The 20,823-nt window shown below is 40.5% G+C and overlaps 1 protein-coding gene across 5 annotated transcripts in view; it reads right to left on the bottom strand.

The window, feature by feature from the left end:
* The window catches only part of PIEZO2 (piezo type mechanosensitive ion channel component 2), a 456,862-nt gene that overhangs the window by 167,907 nt on the left and 268,132 nt on the right, over nucleotides 1-20,823 (bottom strand). For all 5 annotated transcript variants that reach the window (XM_046025850.1, XM_046025845.1, XM_046025846.1 and 2 more), the window contains 2 exons: nucleotides 13,638-13,848; nucleotides 12,087-12,300 (listed from right to left, as the gene is read on the bottom strand). In XM_046025850.1, the coding sequence (XP_045881806.1) occupies nucleotides 12,087-12,300; nucleotides 13,638-13,848 (425 nt within the window). The remainder of the gene's footprint in view (nucleotides 1-12,086; nucleotides 12,301-13,637; nucleotides 13,849-20,823) is intronic.

Raw genomic sequence — 20,823 nt, 5'->3', positions numbered from 1 at the left:
CCCAAATTGAGGTGCCTGGGTGGATCAGTCGGTTAAGCAGCTGTCTTCTGCTCAGGTCACGATCCTGGAGTCTCAGGATGGAGACCCACATTGGCCTCCCTGCCTGCTTCTCCCTCTGACGGTCTTCCCTCTCACTCTCTCATTCTGTCTTTCAAATAAATAAATAAATAAATAAATAAATAAACAAACCCAAATCAACAAAATTATAAATGAAAAAGAAGACATTACAATTGATAACATAGGAAATCAAAGAATCATAAGAGCCTACTATAAACAACTACACACTAACAAACAGACAACCTAGAAGAAATGGAAAAGCTGTTAAAAACATACAAATTACCAAGAGGGGATCAGGAAGAAATAAAAAAATCTGAATAGACATAATAAGGAAATTCAATCGGTACAAAACTCTCTTAACAAACAAAAGTCCAGGACCAGATGGCTTCACTGGTGAATTTTACCAAACATATGAAGAAGAAGGAACACCAATCCTTCTTAAATGCTTCCAAAACAATCAAAGAGGAGGGAATACTTTCAAATTCATTTTATAGAGCCAACAATATTCTGATGCCAAAACCAGAAAAGGACACTACGAGACAAGAAAACAAGACAGAAAATGACAGTACGAGAAAAGAAAACTATAGGTCATTATCTCTGATGAGTACTGATTTAAAAATTCTCAATAAAATACGAACAAACTGAATTTTGTGGCATTGAAAGATCATTTACTATGATCAAATAGGATTTCTCCCAGGGATGCAAAGATGGTTCAACATATTCAAATCAATCATTATTATGCATCATATTAATAGAATGAAAGAAAATAACTACATGATCATTTCAATAGACACAGAAAAAGCATTTGGCAAAATTAAACATCCATTCATGATAAAAACTCTTAGAAAATTAGGCATGGAAAGAACATATTTCAACATAATATAAGCCATATGTGACAAACTCACATCTAATATCATACTCCATGATGAAAGTTTGAAAGCTTTTCCTCTTAGATTGGAAACAAGACAAGGTGCCCGCTCTGACCACACCTATTTGACATAGTACTGGAAGTCCTAGCTACAGCAATCAGGCAAGATAAATAAATAAAATACATCAAAATTGGTAAGGAAGAAATAAAATTATCTCTATTATATTACAGAGAAAAATAAATAATTTATAACATTTATATATGTGTGTATATATATGGAATACATAGAAAACCCTAAAGACTGATTTAGTATAGAGAAATCCTAAAGACTCAATGAAAAAACTGTCAGATACAAATAATGAATTCAGTAAAGCTGCAGGACACAAATTAATATACAAAAACCAGTAATATTTCTATACACTAACAGCTAATTTTCTGAAAGAAAAGAAAGAAAAAGAAATTGATCCCATTTATGATAGCATCAAAAATAATAAAATACTAGGAACAAATTTAACTAAGGAGGTGTAAGGTCTCTTGTTGAAAGCTATAAGACATTGATGAAAGATACCCAAACAGAAAAAATAAGTGGAAAGATATCTTGCATTCATGGATTAGAAGAATATTGTTAATTTGAAGGGTCAGGGGTGGGAGGTTGGGGGAACAGGTGGTGGGTAATGGGGAGGGCACGTTTTGCATGGAGCACTGGGTGTTGTGCAAAAAGAATGAATACTGTTACGCTGAAAAAATAAATAAAATGGAAAAAAAAAAAAGAAGAATATTGTTAAAATGTCAATACTACTGAAAGCCATCTATGATTCAAGGCAATCTTTCTCAAGATACCGATAGAATTTTTTACAGAAGTAGATAAAACACTCTTAAAATGTATATGTAACCACAAAAAGGAAAAAAAAAAACCAACCCCAAACAACAAAAGAAATCCTAAGAAAGAAGAACAAAGCAGGAGGTATCATACTTGTTGATTTCCAGCTATACTATAAATCTATAGTCATCAAAACAGCATGAATGGCATAGAAACGGACAAGGGAACAGAACTGAGAGTCCTGAAATAAACCCACGCATACAGAGTCGACTAATATTTGAAAAGGGAGCCAGGAATACTCAGTGGAGAAAAGACAGTGTCTTCAATAAATGGTGCTGGGAAAACTGGATATTCATATGTAAAAGAATGAAACTAGATGCTCACCTTACACCACTCACAAAAATTAACTCAAAATGAATTGAAGAGTTAAATTTAGGACCTAAACCATGAAACTTCTAGAAGAAAACAAGAACAAAACTCCCAGTCATGAGACTTGGTAATGATTCTTTGGATATAACACCTAAAGCACAAGGAACAAAATAAAAGATAAATAAGTGAGACTACATCAAACTAAAAAACTTTTGGACAACAAAATATATTATCAACAATATGAAAAGACAACCTATGGAATGTGAAAAAATAGTTGCAAACCATATATCTGATAAGGGCTTAATACCCAAAACATATAAGGAACTCCTACAACTCAAAAGCCAAAAAGCAAACAGCCCAATTTAAAAATGGGCAAAAAACCTGAATAGACATTTCTCTAAAAAAAGGTACATGAAAGGTCAACAGGCCGGTAAAAAGATGTTCAAAATCACTGGTCATTGGGGAAATGCAAATTAAAATGTGATACCACAGTGTGGTATCACCTAACACTTGTTAGAATGCCCATCAACAAAAAAGACAAGAGATAACAAATACTGATATCAATGTGGAGAAAAGGCAAGCTTGTGTTGCTGAATTGTGAGCTGGTGCAGCCACTATGGAAAACAGTATGGAGGATCCTCAAAAAATTAAAAAAAGGACTACCATATAATCCAACAAATCCACTTCTGAGAATGTATATCCAAAGGTACAGAAAACACTAACTGGGAAAGATATCTGTACGCCATATTCACAGCGACATTATTTATAGTAGCCAAGACATGGAAACCACCTAAGTGTCCATCAATTAATAAATGGATAAAGTTGTGGGATATATACACAATGGAGTATTATTCTGCCATAAAAACAAGGAAATCCTATCATTTTCTTCTTTTCTTAATACTATCATTTTTGACAACATAGATGGACCTTGAGAGCATTATGTCAGACAAAGACAAGTACTGTATGATCTCACTTACCTGTGGAATCTAAAACCAACCAACTAACCAACAAAACCCCAAATTCATAGAAAAAAAAAAAAAGATCAGACTGTGGTTACCGGATGTGGGGAGGTGGGGAACTGGAGTAAGGTGGTCAAAAGATACAAACTTCCAGATATAGGATAAATAAATACTAGGGATATAATGCAAAGCCTGATGACCACAGCTAACCCTGCCATGTGATACATAACAAAGTTGTTGAGAGTAAATCCTAAGAGTTCTCCTCACAAAGAGAACATTTTTCCCCCTTTTTTTCTTTTCTTCTGTCTTTTCTGTTTATCTACAGAAGAAGATGGATATTTGCTGAACCTACTGTTGTAATCACTTTATAATCTGTATAAATCATACCATGCTGTATGCCTTAAACGTATACAGTGATGTATATCAAATATTTCTCATAAACACAGAAAAAAAATCATACTGTGTATGCCCTCTACACAAAAATCTACAAGGAAAAGTAGAACTAACCTTTCTTAATTGCCTTCTGATTGCCAGGCCTGGGCAGACCCTGGTACATATCATCTCATCAATATTCACCATTGCTCTCCCATTTTGAAGACAAAGTCCAGAGAAATTAAAAACCATAAACCAAAGTCTCTCAAAAATAAGAGAGGAACCAGGACCCCGAGAAACACTGAGTATGAACAGAAATCTCCAGTTTCTTTAAAAGTGAAAGCTACTGTCTACATGAACCACGTTAACTGTAACCATCTGGGATAAAGCTATTTTTGAATTTTTTAAATAAATAAACGTAAAACCATCATTTTTTTCTCCAGCAAAAACTAAACATTTGCCAACACCACAAGTTAAAGACCCACATGTACTGTAGCCTCCTTAGTTTCTCACTGAACTTAACATTTCCTACCTGGGGACAGGTACCACAGAGCAGCACAGTGGGACTGTCGTGGGGACATTGAAATTGACAGTGACCTCTCTGGGAAATAACTTTCCTATACGTGTCCTAGCCAGTGGCCCAACTGTGACTTGGAGTTCAAGAAAAGCCTAAACAAGTTTTACTTGATTTGGGGGCACAAGGAGATGAAATCTAAGCATTGTGGGAGACAGAGCAGAAAACAGATTGAACGGGAGGTTCCTGAAAGCAGTGTGATCAGCAGTGTTAGAGCCCAAGAATACCCAGGCCACCCAAACCCAAACCTTCAGCAGGGAGACATATTCACAGACGATCATTATGGTCAAGGGCAGCAAGTGCAAGGAAGCAAATTTGTGTAGAGTAATTGCCCAGAAGATCATTCTTGTGCCTCCCAGAAGGAAACATGGAAGGTTCCAGCAGTTTCCAGAAGGTGCATGTGCTAGGTTTTGAGGAAAGAGTAGGAATGAGTGGCATGAGGATAGGACATTTCCAGGGAAGGAAACGGCACAAAGTCCAAAGTAACTTAATATTCTCAGGGAACTGCATTTAAGGTGCTAGATGGCTACGGTGTCAGATATGGGGAATTTCATTTGAATAAGAAAACTATTTTATGTGCATTACTATGATGTCTACAACACTAAAATTAGGTCCTTTTAAATGCACACCCCCACATGGCCCAGCATTTGGTGACTATTCTCCCATTTAATACATCACTCTTCTTGGAGACAAACACTATTCTCATTCCTATTTTGTAGATAGGAAACCCAAGCCCAGAGCATGAGGTAATGTGGTGCCCGGATGCTCCGGTCTAGAAAGTAGCGGGGCCAGGATGTCAGTCCCAAGGTGTCAGACTCCAGAGAATGAGTTTTCAAGCATTAGCATAATCTTAGTATCTATCATGTTATAAAAAAGTGAAGCCCCACTTTCTCCTTGATAACAGGGACAGCATTGGGGCAGTCCTGCAGCGTGTAGGCAGGGGAGCTGCTCTGGTGTATATAACCCTGAAAGAATGAGACTGCACTGTTGGGTCAGCCACTGTCTAGTTCCCACAGAGAAAAGGGCAGATTTTCCATGAAAACGGAAAGGAGACCCTTCCTGGGAGGCGCTCTCAATAAGCAAAAGGTGAGAAATTTGGTGCACAACATGTAATCAAGGCTGAAATTCTGGAAAATGAGGTTGGGAAGTTTTAGGCCCCTAGGTTAGATAGACATTCTGTGCCAAGGCTTGTCCCCCTGGTCAGAAGCAGGAGCTGCTTTGTACACAAGGCCAGGTGTCATGGCTGGGCAGGGCACCCTATTTCCTAGGGATCCTGGGTCTCCAATGCACACACTTATGGTCCTAAGTGACCCTAAGGTTATGGCAAATTACCCAACTGGACTCAGGGGCTCAAGGATTTATGTTCTCTTGAATTTGCACCTATTCGTGGAAAGTCAAGTTCTCTTTTGGCTTCTATTTTTCACCTTTTAGATAAGCGTAGAAGAACTCTACTTGAGATATTAGAACAAGGCACTTCATCACTGAGTCTTTTCTAAATGAAACCCATAGTCTGGTTACCATAGTATCACCTACCAACGCTGTAATTCTATAGATATCTGCCAGTGCCTTCTCTTAACAAAGAGGTAAGGGGAGAGTGTTAACTTCTTTGGGTGAATTTACATTCCTTACCATGAAAATGGTCTGCTTTACATTTATTTCCCACCCTTCATCCTCACCCCCCTCCCCTAAATGGACTGCTTTCAGATGACATTCTTGCCAACTAGTCTCCATTAAAAACAATTTAGTCTTTCTGGGCTGTCTTTGTAACTAACCTTAGATTACTCCAACTCAGGAAAGGCATAACATAGCAGTCTGGGGCTGGGGTGCTGAAGCACGTTCTTTTAAAGAACCTGAATGATAGGGGCGCCTGGGTGACTCAGTGGGTTAAGGCCTCCGCCTTTGGCTCAGGTCATGATCTCAGGGTCCTGGGATCAAGCCCCGTATTGGGCTCTCTGCTCAGCAGGGAGCCTGCTTCCTCTTCTCTCTCTCTCCGCCTGCCTCTCTGCCTATTTGTGGTCTCTGTCTGTCAAATAAATAAATAAAAATATTTAAAAAAAACCTGAATGATAGAACAGCTTACAAAGCAAACTGCAGCAGAACTAACAGAAAGACTGATTGCATTGTTCCATTTTTCTAAAGGACCCACTGGCTTCCCCAGATCAGAAGAAAGACATACAGCATTGAGGCCTTTATTATTCGTATATATTACTGACATTTTTATGATTCACATTAAGATAGTGTAAATATAATAAATGAGATTGTATTCTTAATGTTTGCTTTTTATTAGCATTTTTCCTAGAGAGTTAACTCATGATGTTGGGGTTCTAGGCTTTGCTTTTTCTCAAATACGTTGTGTTAACACTGAAAGAAACATAAGTATTTCCTTCACTAAACATAATGTGTTTTCTCATCATCCTGATTTATTGAAATAGCACCTAAAAAAGGTAACATAGGGCAAACCGTTGTCTATTTATTTTACAGAGAATCCTCCTTTCACGGAGAATGGTCCAAAAATCTCTCATTCTTTCCCCCTTTTCATGTTCAGGCTTCACATCTTAAAGTGAAGAAGGCAGCAAATGAGGAAATTGAATTTGGATGAACACGTTCAATGTCTGCAGTAACTCCTGCAAATGTTCTTGAGAATGTTCAGGAGTTGAAGCAAAAGCCAGGTGAAGATCAAAAGAGACAATTTAGAGAATGACCTTACTCATCCCAATGTGGAATGTACACAAAATGCCCATTAACCATGCTCCAAATGTCTCCATCGTAATTAAGAAAACAATTAGCATTGTAGTCTCTTGTCACATCTTCCCCCTTGGCCTACATTGGAACTTTTACCTGTTTTGTCAAGATAACTCAAGATTAATAGACAAAGAACTCATTTCTTGTTGGGATTGTTTTTCGAGGAGTTCAATTCAAAATTACTTTCGGTATCACCTTCACAAGGAAACCTAGTCAGTGGTATGCTGCCAAACTGTTAAAATGGGCTTTTAATTCGTGCCACCAATAAGTAGAAGTTGATAGCATTCAAACTCATGTTAAAGCCTTTCAAGGTGGCTGTCGTTCATGAAAACGCAGAACAAATCAGGTCCACCTGTCCTTCACCCCCTCCCTTTACTGCACACCTGCAATTTTAATGCAGAAAATCACTTTGAATCTTGCTTCGTGTCTTTTAAAATATGAGGTGTTTGCTGTCTATAGAAATTCCCTTGAAAACACAAAACCTTTGGAAGAGATTACACACTGCATTAGCAAAGCCATATTTTGTTTAGTTCACCATTTTTGTTAGGGACATTTTAGAATAACAGTGGTCATAGGGCTCTACCTATTAAACAGACTATGTTGGCTGGTACCTTTGTGATCTTACATAAAACTATGTGGATTTGCTCTGAACTTTTATTTGGCTGGATCAACCCTTAGAAAACAGTATGTGCCTTAAGATTCAAAGTTTGTTTTAAAAAGGCACATATATGCCTAGGAAAAATTCTGGGAGAATACAGACTGAGAAATAAATAGTATTTATTTCTGGAGGTTAGGATTACATTTTTAAAAGGTGATTCTCCTTACCCTCCATTATACTTTTCCAAATAATCATCAACAAGTATGTATTAGACTAATGATAAATCAATTCACTTTTTCTAAAAATAAAGATAATTCTGGCAGGAGAGCAAGTTTGAAAGCTTTTGAGAAGACAAATATGGCTTGGATTGTTTTAAGAACAGCCACATCCGAAGCTGGATATACATGCTAGAGTCTCTGTGGTTATGAAATTTTTGACAAACGCCCACGCAAGATGAGTTTTTTTTTTTTAAATCACTTTCCAGTTTGCTTTCTTCTGACTCAGAATCTGGGGTTAATAACAATGCATTGAAATTATGCCTTTTGAAAAACTATTATTTTAGGTATGTTAATTCCAAGCTTTCTAGGACTAAGATACAATGTCTTGTTATCAGCAAGTAAGTGAATGGGGGGAGGATGGGAATCTACAATAAGACCGTGTATTTATACTTATATTCATATTTCATTGTTTAGCTCAAACTAAAGGTCTATAATTAGGGTCTATACCCTAATAAGCAAGTTAACCTTTAATGACTTATCTCTTGAGATTATAGTAATGGACCTTGTAAACTATTTAAATGGATGATCTACAAAATGTAATTATAATTACATGTAATGTGATTATTATTACATGCAATAAAATATAATTATAATTTTTTGTGATGATCAAGTGAACAGTAAATATGGTATTTATTACCCTATTAGGACTATTATTATCTACACCATAGGTGGGCAAGCCTTGTTTATCACTTGTTTGGGTACAGCTTATGAGCTAACTACGGTTTTCACACTTTTTGTTTTGTTTGATTTTATATTTTTGAGTGACTGGAAAAAATCAAAACAAAAATAGTATTTGTGAAATGTGAAAATAATACGAAATTCAAATTTCAGTGTCCACAAAGTTTTACTGGAAGAGAACTGTGCTATTCTTTTAAGTTGGCCTATGGTTGCTTTTTAGATTACAAACGCTTCTGAAAAGAACTGTGACAAAGTCTAAAATGCTTATTAGTTGATCTTTTTTTTTTTAAGATTATTTATTTATTTATTTGACAGAGAAAGAGAGAGATCACAAGTAGGCAGAGAGGCAGGCAGAGAGAGATGGGGAAGCAGGCTCCGCACTGAGCAGAGAGCCCAATGCGGGGCTCAATCCCAGGACCCTGGGATCATGACCTGAGCCGAAGGCAGAGGCTTTAACCCATTCAGCCACCCAGGCACCCCTATTAGTTGATCTTTGATACAAAAAGTGTTTCCAAGGTGGTTCTGAATATTGTTTGTATTTCCCATCATTAGTCTCTAGATGGCAGAGAAGATCCTTAAACTGGGGGTGGGGGTTATCGGATTATAGAAGATATTTTCAGTCCCAATTAAATCACCCCCTAAAAGTCAGCCCTTCCAACAGCAGAAGTCATTTTTTCTATGCATGTTCTATAAACCAAAAATTAAACATCTAAAAAAAACCAAAGGATTCCTTTAGTCTAGAACTACTGTGTGTACTGAAATTGAGCATTTATTTGCTCCTGCCTAAAATAAATAAATATTATATAAATCTACACCATTAAAGAGGCTTCTCAGGTATCACCAACACATTAAATTGTAATAAATTTAAAGTGTACAATGTGATGATTTGGAATAAGTGTACATTATGAAATGCTTACTTCAATCAAGTTAATTCAATGACCTCACATAATTACTTTTTTTTTTTTTGATGAAAATGCTTAGGATCTATTCTCTTAGCAAATTTCAAGTATGCAATATACAATACAATACTATTAGCTATAGTGAGCCTGCTACACATTAGACCTTCATAATCTATTCACCTCGTGAGTTTATATCCTTTTATCAGCCTGTCTTCCTTCCTCCCAACATGTCACGCACCCCCCTCCCCAGAACCACTTTCCTACTCTGTTTCTATGAGTTCACTCTTTAGTTTAGATTCTATGTATAAGTGGACAAGTCTGTCTGACTTATTTCATTAGCATAATGCCCCCAAGTTTCATCATGTTGCCATGAAAGGCAAGATTCTTCCCTTTTAAGGCTGAATAATATTTCATTATGTTTATATACAAATATATGTATTTATGTGTTGGGTCGGTGGTCCTGGGAATGCAGGAGGAACAATAGAAATGACTGCCCGGACCGCCATCTTCCAGCCCCTCCCCCCCCCTTCCTCAACCCTTGACTCTCCCGCCCAAAGTATGTATGCCTAGGTCACCTCTCCATAGGTAACCCGATACCTATACAGGAAACAGAAGTATCAGGACCCCCCACCCCATACCCTCCCATCGCCAAATACCCTACCATGTATGGATGTGAGCCCATGCCCTGCCTTGGCCCCATAAAGACCCCCACCGACTCCCTTCCAGTGCGACTTCCCCACCTCCGCTTTCCAGAGTCGTGGAACCTCGCCCGAGGGTGCCCACCTCCTCCCGTGCTACTTTCCTGGTTCCCCTTCTGCTGAGCCCTGAAACTTCGCCAGAGAGCGCCTTTAATAAATCTTGCCCTGTGCCTACCTCGCCTGGTGTCGTGTTTATCTCGTCTATAAAACCTTACAGTATGTACATATACACTACAGGTTTTTTATCATTCGTCTGTCAGTGGGCACTTAGCTTGTTTCCACGCTGTGCTTCTTCAGTTGTAACGTGCCTACAAGATTCTTCTCTTTATAGACTGAATTATACTTGTTAAGCTTGTAGGTTATGCCAACTGGGTTTAGAATTAGTTGGCTTGTAAGTGTGTGGAGAACAAACTTGTTTGGTTTTAGAATTTGATTTTTTTCCCCCTAGAGTTCTGTAGTCACAGCTACAGACCAGACAGATTTTATGCATGAATCAAGAAAAGCAAGGTGAGGGGGTCCCCACACACATTGCTGATTCACATTTACTATTCCATGAAAACCAAATCTGTATCATCAGGATGATATTACTCATGTTCTTTTAAACTGCAGGTTTCTCATTTCTCAACAAAAGGACAAAAAGCACCTACACCACTTCCCAGCCTTGTCTTTGACATGTCCCCCCCACATTCTCTCCCATCATCTCTGTCCCCCTTTTTTCTGTAACTTCTGGTTATAAACTTTTCCACGGAAATAGAAAGTTAAAACAGGACAATGGATAACCCGATGCCAATCATACATTTTCCTGTACAACAATCATGCACCTGAGAATTAACAACGAGTCTATACAATCAGCTAATAACCAATGACCGCACGTACTGCATGGAGCACTGGGTGTGATGCCAGAACAATGAACACTGTTATGCTGTAAATAAGCAAATAAAAATAAATAAATTAATTTAAAAAAAAATAACCAATGACCGTTGAAATTTCCCCCATTTAACCTCAGAATATCTTTCAGAGACTTGTGGTTGAACCGGAATGTAATCTAAAGTCAGGCTTCCCATCAGTTTGCTGGGTTTCCCCAGTTCTCCTTTAATCTAGAACAGTCTCTCCCCTCACTGCCTCTACAAACACTTCTTTTCATGATGCTGAGTTTTTAGGAGATTGGGTCATTTGCCTTGCAGAGTCCACATTCTGGGTTTCTCTGATTGTCATTATTTTTCTATCCTTTATATATTACCGTAAATTGGGGCTTAGGTCTAAAAGTTTAACACTATGATGCTGTATACTTCAGATTGAGCTATCCCACTTTGGGTAGTAAGAGTTTGATCAGCTTGTTGTGCTGTTGATCACCATTTCAAAGGTTTGATTTTTCCCTTTGCCACTGGCAAATAATCAGTGAGGTTGTACCTTGTCGTTCTGCAAACATTTTTTAGCCCAACAACCTTTTCAAGTAATGGTGTCAGTTTGCCATGAGAATCCGTATTTCATTAAGAACTGAGAAATAGTAATTTTCTAATTTATTATTCCTTCCCTTTTCATTAGCTGGCATTATCCTATAAAGGTGTGTTTTGTCTCATCAACTGAGAATCGCCTAGGGATCTTTCTAAAAAGTCAAAGTCAATGCTGGATCCTTTACCTTTAATTCCCATCTTCCAAAGTAAGGATTTTCCAAAGTAAGGATTTAATTCCCATTTTCCAAAGTAAGTAACAGTCATCTTCAACTTAAGCAAATTAGCTCTCTGTCTCTCTATCGAGAGACATGCATGAGAGAAAAATGCATGAATTCATACATTTTTATTTTCATACTTTTACAATCAATTCAATATGATTTTTGATGCTCTATTTGGCCTCTGAGAGCATCTTCCAGCTGGATTTTTTAGCATGATTTTTTATTCTTTGGTGTAAAATGTTCTTCTGGGATCTCTTTCCACAGCTGAGACCAAACAGCAGCCTCTCCTCTCTCCATGTCCTAGCAGCACCTCCACTGAAGAAATCTTCTACTTCCTTCTAGACTTTGTCATTCAATAACTTGAAAATCCTGGATTGCTTCCTCCCACCCCCGGCCAAACCTTTGCTGAGCACATCAAATGGCACTGAGAGCCCCTGCAAATTCAAACAAGATCATAAAGGAAGGCTAGCTCCTCTTGAAATGTCTTCACCGTTTGTCTTACCTTGCATAGTAGTCATTGGGTGGAACTGCTTCTTGAAAGAACTGGAACTGGTATAAATAAAGTCCAATCAAGTGTCCCGCAGTGAAAATAGCCAGCAGAACACAGAGACAGCTGAACAGCAATGGATCGAATGTTCGGCACCAGGACCACCAGGTGCACAGACCCAAAAATACAAAGAAGTACACAGACGAGGTCAAAGATGGCAACATCATACCTGAGGGAGAAGAGATATCGTCAAGACTCATTGCACAGAACCGGAAAAGCATTTACCACTCAGGAAATGTAACTCTTGGGAGATTATGTACATTTCCTTTGTGTGTTTCCAGGGATGGATAAGTTATCAAAGTATGAATCACATTTTATTTATAAAATCAGAACTTATGCTATTTTTGTTGTGAAAAAATTCAGACATAAAATGATATTTGTAAATACAAGTAGAAATATAAGATCATGAAGTTCTTCCCATGATGTCTGAGCAGAGTAAATATCTACTTTTCATATAAATAGAATTTAGCATATTTGCTTGCTTGTTTCCATCTTTCTACTTTTCCCCCTAATTTTTCAGGAATACTTGTGTCTCTATTCCAACTTTCCTTGATATCATTTTTTATAATAACTCACTTTTTTTTTGGTTAAGTAGGATTCATAACAATATTACATTTGTGGCAAAGTCTCACTAAAACTTTGCCCTACCCAGCCATACTGGGATCTCACTATTAGCAAAAGAGGGCACGTAAAGTGAGGTAATTCTTTGGCAGGCATTTAAAAACTTTTGCTGGGCGGGGAATGGGGCATCTTGAAATGACTCTTCGTTAAAATATTATGATATATTTCTTGAGGAATTCTATTCTCTTTCCCACTTTTTAATTTTCCTCATGTTGTTTCATCTTATGAAACTTCCATGAAGAGGTATGGACTGAACTTCACAGCGGCTCTAGAGCAGCTGCCAACATCGCGATGGAAGGAGGGAGAAGATGGAGATAACATTATTATGGAACAAGCGGTCAGCAGCCAAGATTTCAAGGAAGTGAGTGTCCGTGCTGCAAGATTACAATCTGAGGAAGAAAAATAGTATATCCTGGAGAGTTAAATTAAGATTGCTAATGGCCCAATGTAAACAGACATGCTTTCAGAGGGCACACATGTGGCTCTGGATGGCGGGGGAGGGGGCGGGCGACACACCAACATGGTTCATCAGAGCCCACTGCCCTTCATGGGCTGTGGGGAGAGGAAGAGTAGTGGTTTTCTGGATCTACACCTAAAACAGAAATCACTTAAGATATAGGAAAAGATGGCTTTATGGAGGTTGACAGAAACCATCTGAAAACACAAATGTTAGAACTGAACCAGATAAATGACTTCTCTGTGAGTGTGTGTGTGTGTGTGTGTGTGTGTGTGTGTGGTGTACACGTGGCCAGTTTTCCAGCCACTATGGTTTTGAGTTTGGTGTCACAAACCAGAATTGTTTCTTTCTGTGTTTTCTCCTCAGCCACGTCCTTCATTATTCACCAGAGCACTACCTGTGCCCCATCCGGTGCCAGAAACGCTCACCTGACGAACCGAGTAAAATTGTCACCACGACCTTTCCTGCGGTGGTGATCATGTTGCCGATAAACTCCTTAAGCTTGGAGGCCACTGAGGCAAGTCTGCGGAACATTTTTAACTTTGTGCTCTCTTCCACGTCACCTTCAACACCATCCCCTTCATCCAAATCCCCTTCATAGATCAGTGCCTCTTCTGCATCTAATTTTTCCCCTCCAGCCTAAATAAAGGAGAAACAGAAAACATTGCAGTCCAGACCTCTGCCTCCCCGCCCAGCAGATTACATGGTTTGTAATTTATGGGTCAGTCAGTGAGGTGAACTTCACAAACCGGCACAAAAATGCAGACAACCACTTACATCCCCCTCCAGGTCTCTGACAGTTGCTTGTGGAAGCCCAAGTCGCTTGTATCTTTCCCGAAGAAGTAAACAAGAAACGTCACCAATCATAGAACCCTGAACAGCATGTAGTCTGAGCCACAGGAACTCATTTTTTTTACAGGCAGAAGAAGAAACAAACATCTCTCAAGATCTTAACTTTCATCAGTCTGGGTTTGGTTCCTCACATTTATAGTTTGCCACCAAGGTGATAGGTAGTTTGAGGAGAACATCCATGGCTTTATGGATGAGTCCAACTCTTGCTTATGAAACCCCTTTTCTTTCTGAAGTCAATTCTGTCCACTGTTCTAGTGTTTCCTGGCTGGGGGAGCATGAGTAATCCTGGGCTTGGTCCTGGGTTTACTTGACTAGATGTAGTCACTCCTTATTTTATCCTTTTAGAGAATGATATACTCGTTCGATCCTGAATGATTCAGACCCTCAGTACGATCATCAGAGAGTTAGGGAAGAAACTCATGGGCAGAATATACACATATTTCTATGCATTATTTTAAACTGGGTATACAAGGTGTTTTTGACTGTTTTGTTTTTAGAGAATACATAGAAATTTTTTTTGGCTAAGAACAGTCTTCCCTTAGAAGGCTTGGATTTTTTTTTTAATTGTTAGGAATAAAAGCCATCATTTTAAGACAAAAGATTGTTTCAGATGTATGAGGTTTTATTTGCATTTGCCGTAGGCTGGCAGTCTTCTCTTAATCCCAATTGAAAAGACTGGACTGGCTACAGAAACGAAAGGTTTTTTATGTCCAGTTCAGACATCTCTTTAAGGCTTAAAGAGTACAGCACAGCTTCTCCATTTTTCCCATTTTAAAGGTTCTTTTTTTTTTTTTCCCGGCCCAGCCTCTCCATTTTCCTATTTTAAAGGTTTTTTCTTGATACATTTAGTTCAGATATTTAAAGATTATTTATTTATTTATTTATTTGACAGAGAAAGAGAGAGAGACACAGCAAGACAGGGAACACAAGCAGGGGGAGTGGGAGAGGGAGAAGCAGGCTTCCCACTGAGCAAGGAGCCCAATGCGGGGCTCCATTCCAGGACCCTGGGACCATGACCTGAGCCGAAGGCAGAGGCTTAACTGACTGAGCCACCCAGGAGCCCCTAGTTCAGGTATTTAAAGAATATTCACCAGTGGCAACTGAACCTCTAACTATGCCCATGTACACTAAAGGAAGCCAGCATATGGAGGCTGGTATTAAGTTCAAGATAGTCCTGAGTGGCCTTGAGAACTCAGAGCTCTTCTCTTTGCCTAGAAGGGTACAGGCCATTCGTAACATAAGCTGTCTGTTGCCGAAGCCAAGGGTACAGAAAGCACATTTACCCTCGACACCAAATACACAGATTTAATCTCGGGCCCATTCCAGTCTATATACCCAAAACGGGTTCTACTGTATTCCATCATGACACATTTTTTCCCGAAGAAAAGGGAATGTCTCAAGCATATTCATGAAGATTTCTCTATATGGTCAGGGCCTAGCATGTGCTAATATCTCATAAGAGATGCAGTGATAAACATGTAGGCAAGCAGAACACTAACAAGCTATCTCACGGTTAACAGATGCTAGTCAGAGAATTAAAATAGGGTGAGGTGACTGTGAGTGGCAGGGGGGCTATTTTAGATTCTGAGGTCAGGGAGAGCTTCTCTGAGGCGGTGACATTTAAGCCAAGATCTGAATGTCACAAAGTAACCAGCCACGTGAAAATCTTCATTAAGAACATTCCAGATGGAGGGAAGAACTGGTCAAAGAAAGGCTCCAGATGTTCAGAAAGAAGGCACATGTTCCGGACATACTTCCTCTTCCACCAATTCACCCTCCCCATTGTCAGCTGATGAGCCCACTTCTTACGTCACTGAGAGAAGGGGGACTAACCCTTCTCTGGGTTTATGTGTCGTCCTGTTGTGTGGGGGAAATCAGCTGGCACATCAGCCTGCCATCCTAAAAAGCTCACCTGTACAGCAGGTACTTGGCTCCCTACCCCTGTCCTGTGACTATGGAGAAGCTGCACCCCCTGCGACACCAGAGAAAAGGATGCTTCCAGCCATCCTCCCCTCACCCCTGCATTACCTCATGCTCCCTTTCTCCCATATCTCCCCATCAACAAACAAAACATGCCTCACCATCTCCAACCCACACCTCTTCCAGTCCACATTTGCCTCTCAAAGTGACTCTCCAAGAGTTGGCTAAAAACATGGCATCACTTCCCCTAGGCCTCATTTCTGTTGAACTCACTCTAACAGGAGTTTAATCGCCAATCACTCCACATAGTGAGGGCTATGACGTGGCCTATTTCACGTGGTGATGCCAAGGGAGACCGCAGCTAGGAGGCTATTGCTGTGGTGAGGTGGAGACAGGAGCTCAAGGAGCTGATAAGAGGATCATGTCTTTGCCGTTTGTCTTAAGTTAAAGTCAACAGAACTCATTGATAAATTTGATGTGGAGGGTGGAGGGACAGAGTAGAATCAAAGACAGTTTCTGTATTTTTGTCGTTATTGAGGGGATGGGGATAAGCAAGGGTGAAGCGTGTTGGGGAATTCAGTTCTGAGATGCCCTTTGGGCTTTCTTGTTGGAGATGTTAAAAGGGCAAACAGCACCGGAATCTGGAGGGCGGGAGGGAGGTGGAAACTGGAGAGGTCTATCTAAAGTTCCGTGGTAGAGATAAGGTTTCTAAAGTCAACGGTCTGATGAGGTTATCTGGAGAGAATACAGAGCTCGCCCACCTCTCAGGTGGAAACCACCTGGAAACAGGTTTCACCACACCTGGAAACAGTCTGTCTCTCTAGCCCTATCTTCATCTCTGCCTAGAAGCACTCCCTGCAGGCAACCACATGGGGAACCCAGAGTCCACAGGCTCTCTTGGCCTTGGAACATGCTTGAAACGTGTCCTTGGCCGTGGGATTCCCCTCCCAAGCTCTTAAAGACCCCAGGTCCCATACCAGCTCTTCCTTTCCACATGCTCTGGATCCCCCAGGAGTTTCTGTGGGGATCCATCCAGTGAAGCGATGGCTACGAGTCCATACTGCCATCCACATACAAACCACCCATTCATGGGGCATGTCTTGCTTAATTTCCCCCTCATGATGCAGTGACACATATAAATCCTCCCTGGGGAAGGAAGTTAGGCCAAAACCTTCAGTCACCATCCTTGGAAAGGGAGACCTGGAGAGACAACACAGCTAGAGCTGCCTGGGTCCCAGTCAGAAACGCACTCCTAACTTTCGTAACAAATGGCTTCTTATTCAGCTGTAGAATTGCTACGGATGTAGATTAAATCAAATAGAGTTCTCTGGTCGAGGTTAGACAAATGCATTTCCTTGACTTCTCTTGGGCGGGACCGGGGCCCCCGTGACTTTTATAAACATACCACTGGACTTGAGGGCTTTCAGCATTTTTGTACCAGAATCCTCAGTTGGAAACACTTAAGAAACCTGCCAAGCTGGGAGGGAGCCGGAAGTGAGCCAGGTTGGCCTCTGTGAGCCCCCACTGCCCAGGCTGGGGCCAGAACTGCCATTAGTCACGTCAGGCCTGCTTTTTAACAGGCAGGCTTTCTCCCCCTAAATGATTCGTTTGGTGAAATATAAACACTGATCCTCTGGAACAGCGTCCACTTGCTCAAATGTATTTACTAACAAGCAGCCTTGCTTGTGGGAGCTGTAATCTCTCCCAGCTTTGGAACGCAACTGGACTCCGGCCCTGAAGCGAAGAAGGAGTAGCTATAAATGAAGATATAATTCCTCTGGTTGCAGATTGAGCTTAGAAATTAAAAAGAGAACACTCCACAGTTTAGAAAGGCAAAAATAAATAAATAAAATAACAATAATAATAAATTCCATATTATTATTGCCCATGTCAACATCTAAAATTTATTTGAAGACAAGTAAATCCTCCAACTTGCCTTTGCTAAACGTTCCCTACTTTAAATGTGCCAACATATATTCCCGTAACACCTCTGAGATCAACTGCATGCGAGGCCAAGCTTGTCTCTGACCTTGGGTCAGGGTCTGAGCGCCAAGTAGTCACTGCATCTCCTCCCACAGCTCCCTCCCCACACTCGGCACACAGCAGTCATTCCCACACAATTCAGACAGGGAAGACACAGCAGTTAGTTTTGGTGAAAGGCAAATATCCATTTTTCTTTAACTCCGAACAATCTTTGAATGGGTTGGGGTAAGTCCTGAAGATTACCTGGGAATCCTAAAGAGGGCAGGAACTTAGCCTCACCTCAAATTTACTAAATGAGAAATTCTCGGAGTGAATCTCAGGCATCCGTACGACCGACCAAACAGTTGCCCTACATGATTCTGAAGCAGCCAATCTAGAATCCACACACAGGCCGCCATCTGTAATGCCTGATAACTGATCGCACACTCGGCAGACCAGGCAAAATTGCAAATGTTTTGTTCAATCGTATGCTAGGCAGACTCCCTTCCCTGGAAAATACGCTGAAGTGATTTATCTGCGGAACCTCCTTCTGGTTTCAGTCAAACTTTACGTGTTAGCCCAGAACTCCTCATCAGATGAATCCACTTTCTTCTTTGTGGCTAAAACCACGCTATTCAAAACATTTTGATGGAGTGTATCAAAGTCACAAACAAATGATCTGGAGGCAAAGGGAACGTTTCTCTAAAGTGTCATGAGTTGTTTCTTCATTGTTTATTATGAAAAGTTAACAATTTATCCTTGCAGAATGGGTTCATCTCCACAGAAGAGCCCAAGGGAGGAAAAGGCAAGCGTGGCGCCTCATGGCTCAAGGCAAACACGATAGGCACCATGTTGCCTGTGGAAGGGAGTAGAGAGGAGCGCCTCGTCTATGTGATGTCACCGTATGTTATGTAAGCCTAACGGGACAGCATTGTACAGATAAACAAATATTTCGTTCTATGGCCACACTTGTTGTAGGAAGACTATCTTTCCAAACTTGTAAGAGCAGTGGAGCCTCGTGCCACCATCCACATCCCTTTGCTTCCAGAACACTCTGATTCCAGAGCTCTGGGATGGGCCCTACATCAGAACGTTCCAAAACATCCCAAGTCAAATGGCCAACTTAGAAATTGCACCAATCTTTGAGAATCACCTGAACATCATTTGAAAGGGAAATGAACAATAATGGAGAGCAGCCAAATTGGACTGACCGTTATTTTAAAGGTTTATACCTTTAGGGTTTATTTTTTTAAAGAAATCACTTAATGGCATACCATAAAACCAAGTCAGTATCAAAACACACACAGACAGACAGAGAGAGAGAGAGAGAGAGAGATTCTATCTACTCAGTTTGTCTCTGGTTAGAGAGATTATTACTGACCCTGAACCATCCATTTTCTCTTATAAGAAACAGCTGAGTTGAGCACTTCTAAGTGACATACTCAGTGTTCCCTTTAGAAATAAAAAATTCAGGGAGTGATAACAAAGCAGCATTTTGAGGGCACACAATCTTTCCCGTTGCTCCAAAATTTACTGAGAGATTCAGGACCCCTATAATACCTTCTGATGGGCTGAGATGGAAACAAAACGCAAGTCTTTGTTATTAAAGTGCTCAAAGGCTGAGCCCTGCTCTAGCTGCTCTGGAATCCACAGCTTTCCTCCCCCCATCCCCAGTCCAGCTCCTCCCTCCTCTCAGAACTTCTCCTGAGCCTGAGCTGGGCTCTGAGCCCTGCGCCAGGTCCAAGGTGGGAGTCCGCCCTGGGACCCCAGAGGTTTGCTCGCTCGGAGGAAATAAACCAAGTATATATAACTGTTTATAAAGTGAGAATATGAACTCCTAATTACAGGGATCTGGAACGCCCAATTCCAGTTATTCCCAAAGCAAACATGACTGGGGTGCAGGTGGTTAAAAAAAAAAAAAAAAAAAAAAAGACTAATATCCTGGAAAGCAAAGCAAAAAAAAATTAAAGAACACTCCCTGTTAGATATTTGTTTTTGCCCATCCAGGCACATAGTAGGTACTAAATAAATAAGTAAATAAATAAATAAATCCTTCTCTGTAGTCACAGCAAGGAGAGATCACTCAAGACAGAAGAGTGGGTTTGCCTCAGCCCTGCCAAGTTCTCTGACAGTTTGGGGGAGAAGCAGCTCTTTGCAGATAATCTGGCCGCGGGCTGACCCCTTGCTTTAGTTCTATACTTTGGGTTGCTTTGGGCAAGCCTCCGTATTAATTAGTCGGTGCCTAACCAATTAACTTGATAAGTATGTAAGTATTACTATGTGCACAAGCTCAGGTTACTTCGCTAACTTAAGATCTGTTGCAACAGAGAACAAGACAGATGTGATGCTTTCCCTCACTGAGCTTATAATTTAGTGAGGGAGATGGAAAGCCAATAACAACCAAAAGCAGATGTAGCATAATTACAGTGTGATAATTGTTATAGATATAACAAGACAGAGACTGGAAATAATCTGGGTGGGTGGCTGGCGAAGGCCTCGGTGGGAAACAGGTCACCCAGTGATGGAGGAGAAACTAGCCATGAATGAGCAGGGAGTGGACTGAATGGGAGCAGGGAAAAGCTAGTCTTTTCTGGGCACAGAGAGGGAGGGGGACAGAGCCCGGGATAAGGGGATGGGGTCAGGAAGTGCCATGGGCTTTGGGGTTAGGAGCCTGAATTTTGTTCTCATTTAATGAGAATCCAGTGAGGTGTTTAACCCCAGGAAGTGACATAGTTTGATTTATAATTTTACAAGGCTAATCCAGAGAAGGCAGAGAGTTCGAGAGCAGTAGAATAGGGTAAGAACAGAGTCTGGAGGTAGGGAAATCGAACTGCAGGTTATTTCGGGGTCTGGCTGAAAGGTGGGATGAGGACTGTGGCA

Source organism: Meles meles, chromosome 12 (assembly GCF_922984935.1).
Source record: "Meles meles chromosome 12, mMelMel3.1 paternal haplotype, whole genome shotgun sequence".
NCBI classification, from domain to species: domain Eukaryota; kingdom Metazoa; phylum Chordata; class Mammalia; order Carnivora; family Mustelidae; genus Meles; species Meles meles.
Note: the sequence above shows the minus strand (reverse complement) of the source record. Positions and strands in the feature narration are given on the sequence as shown.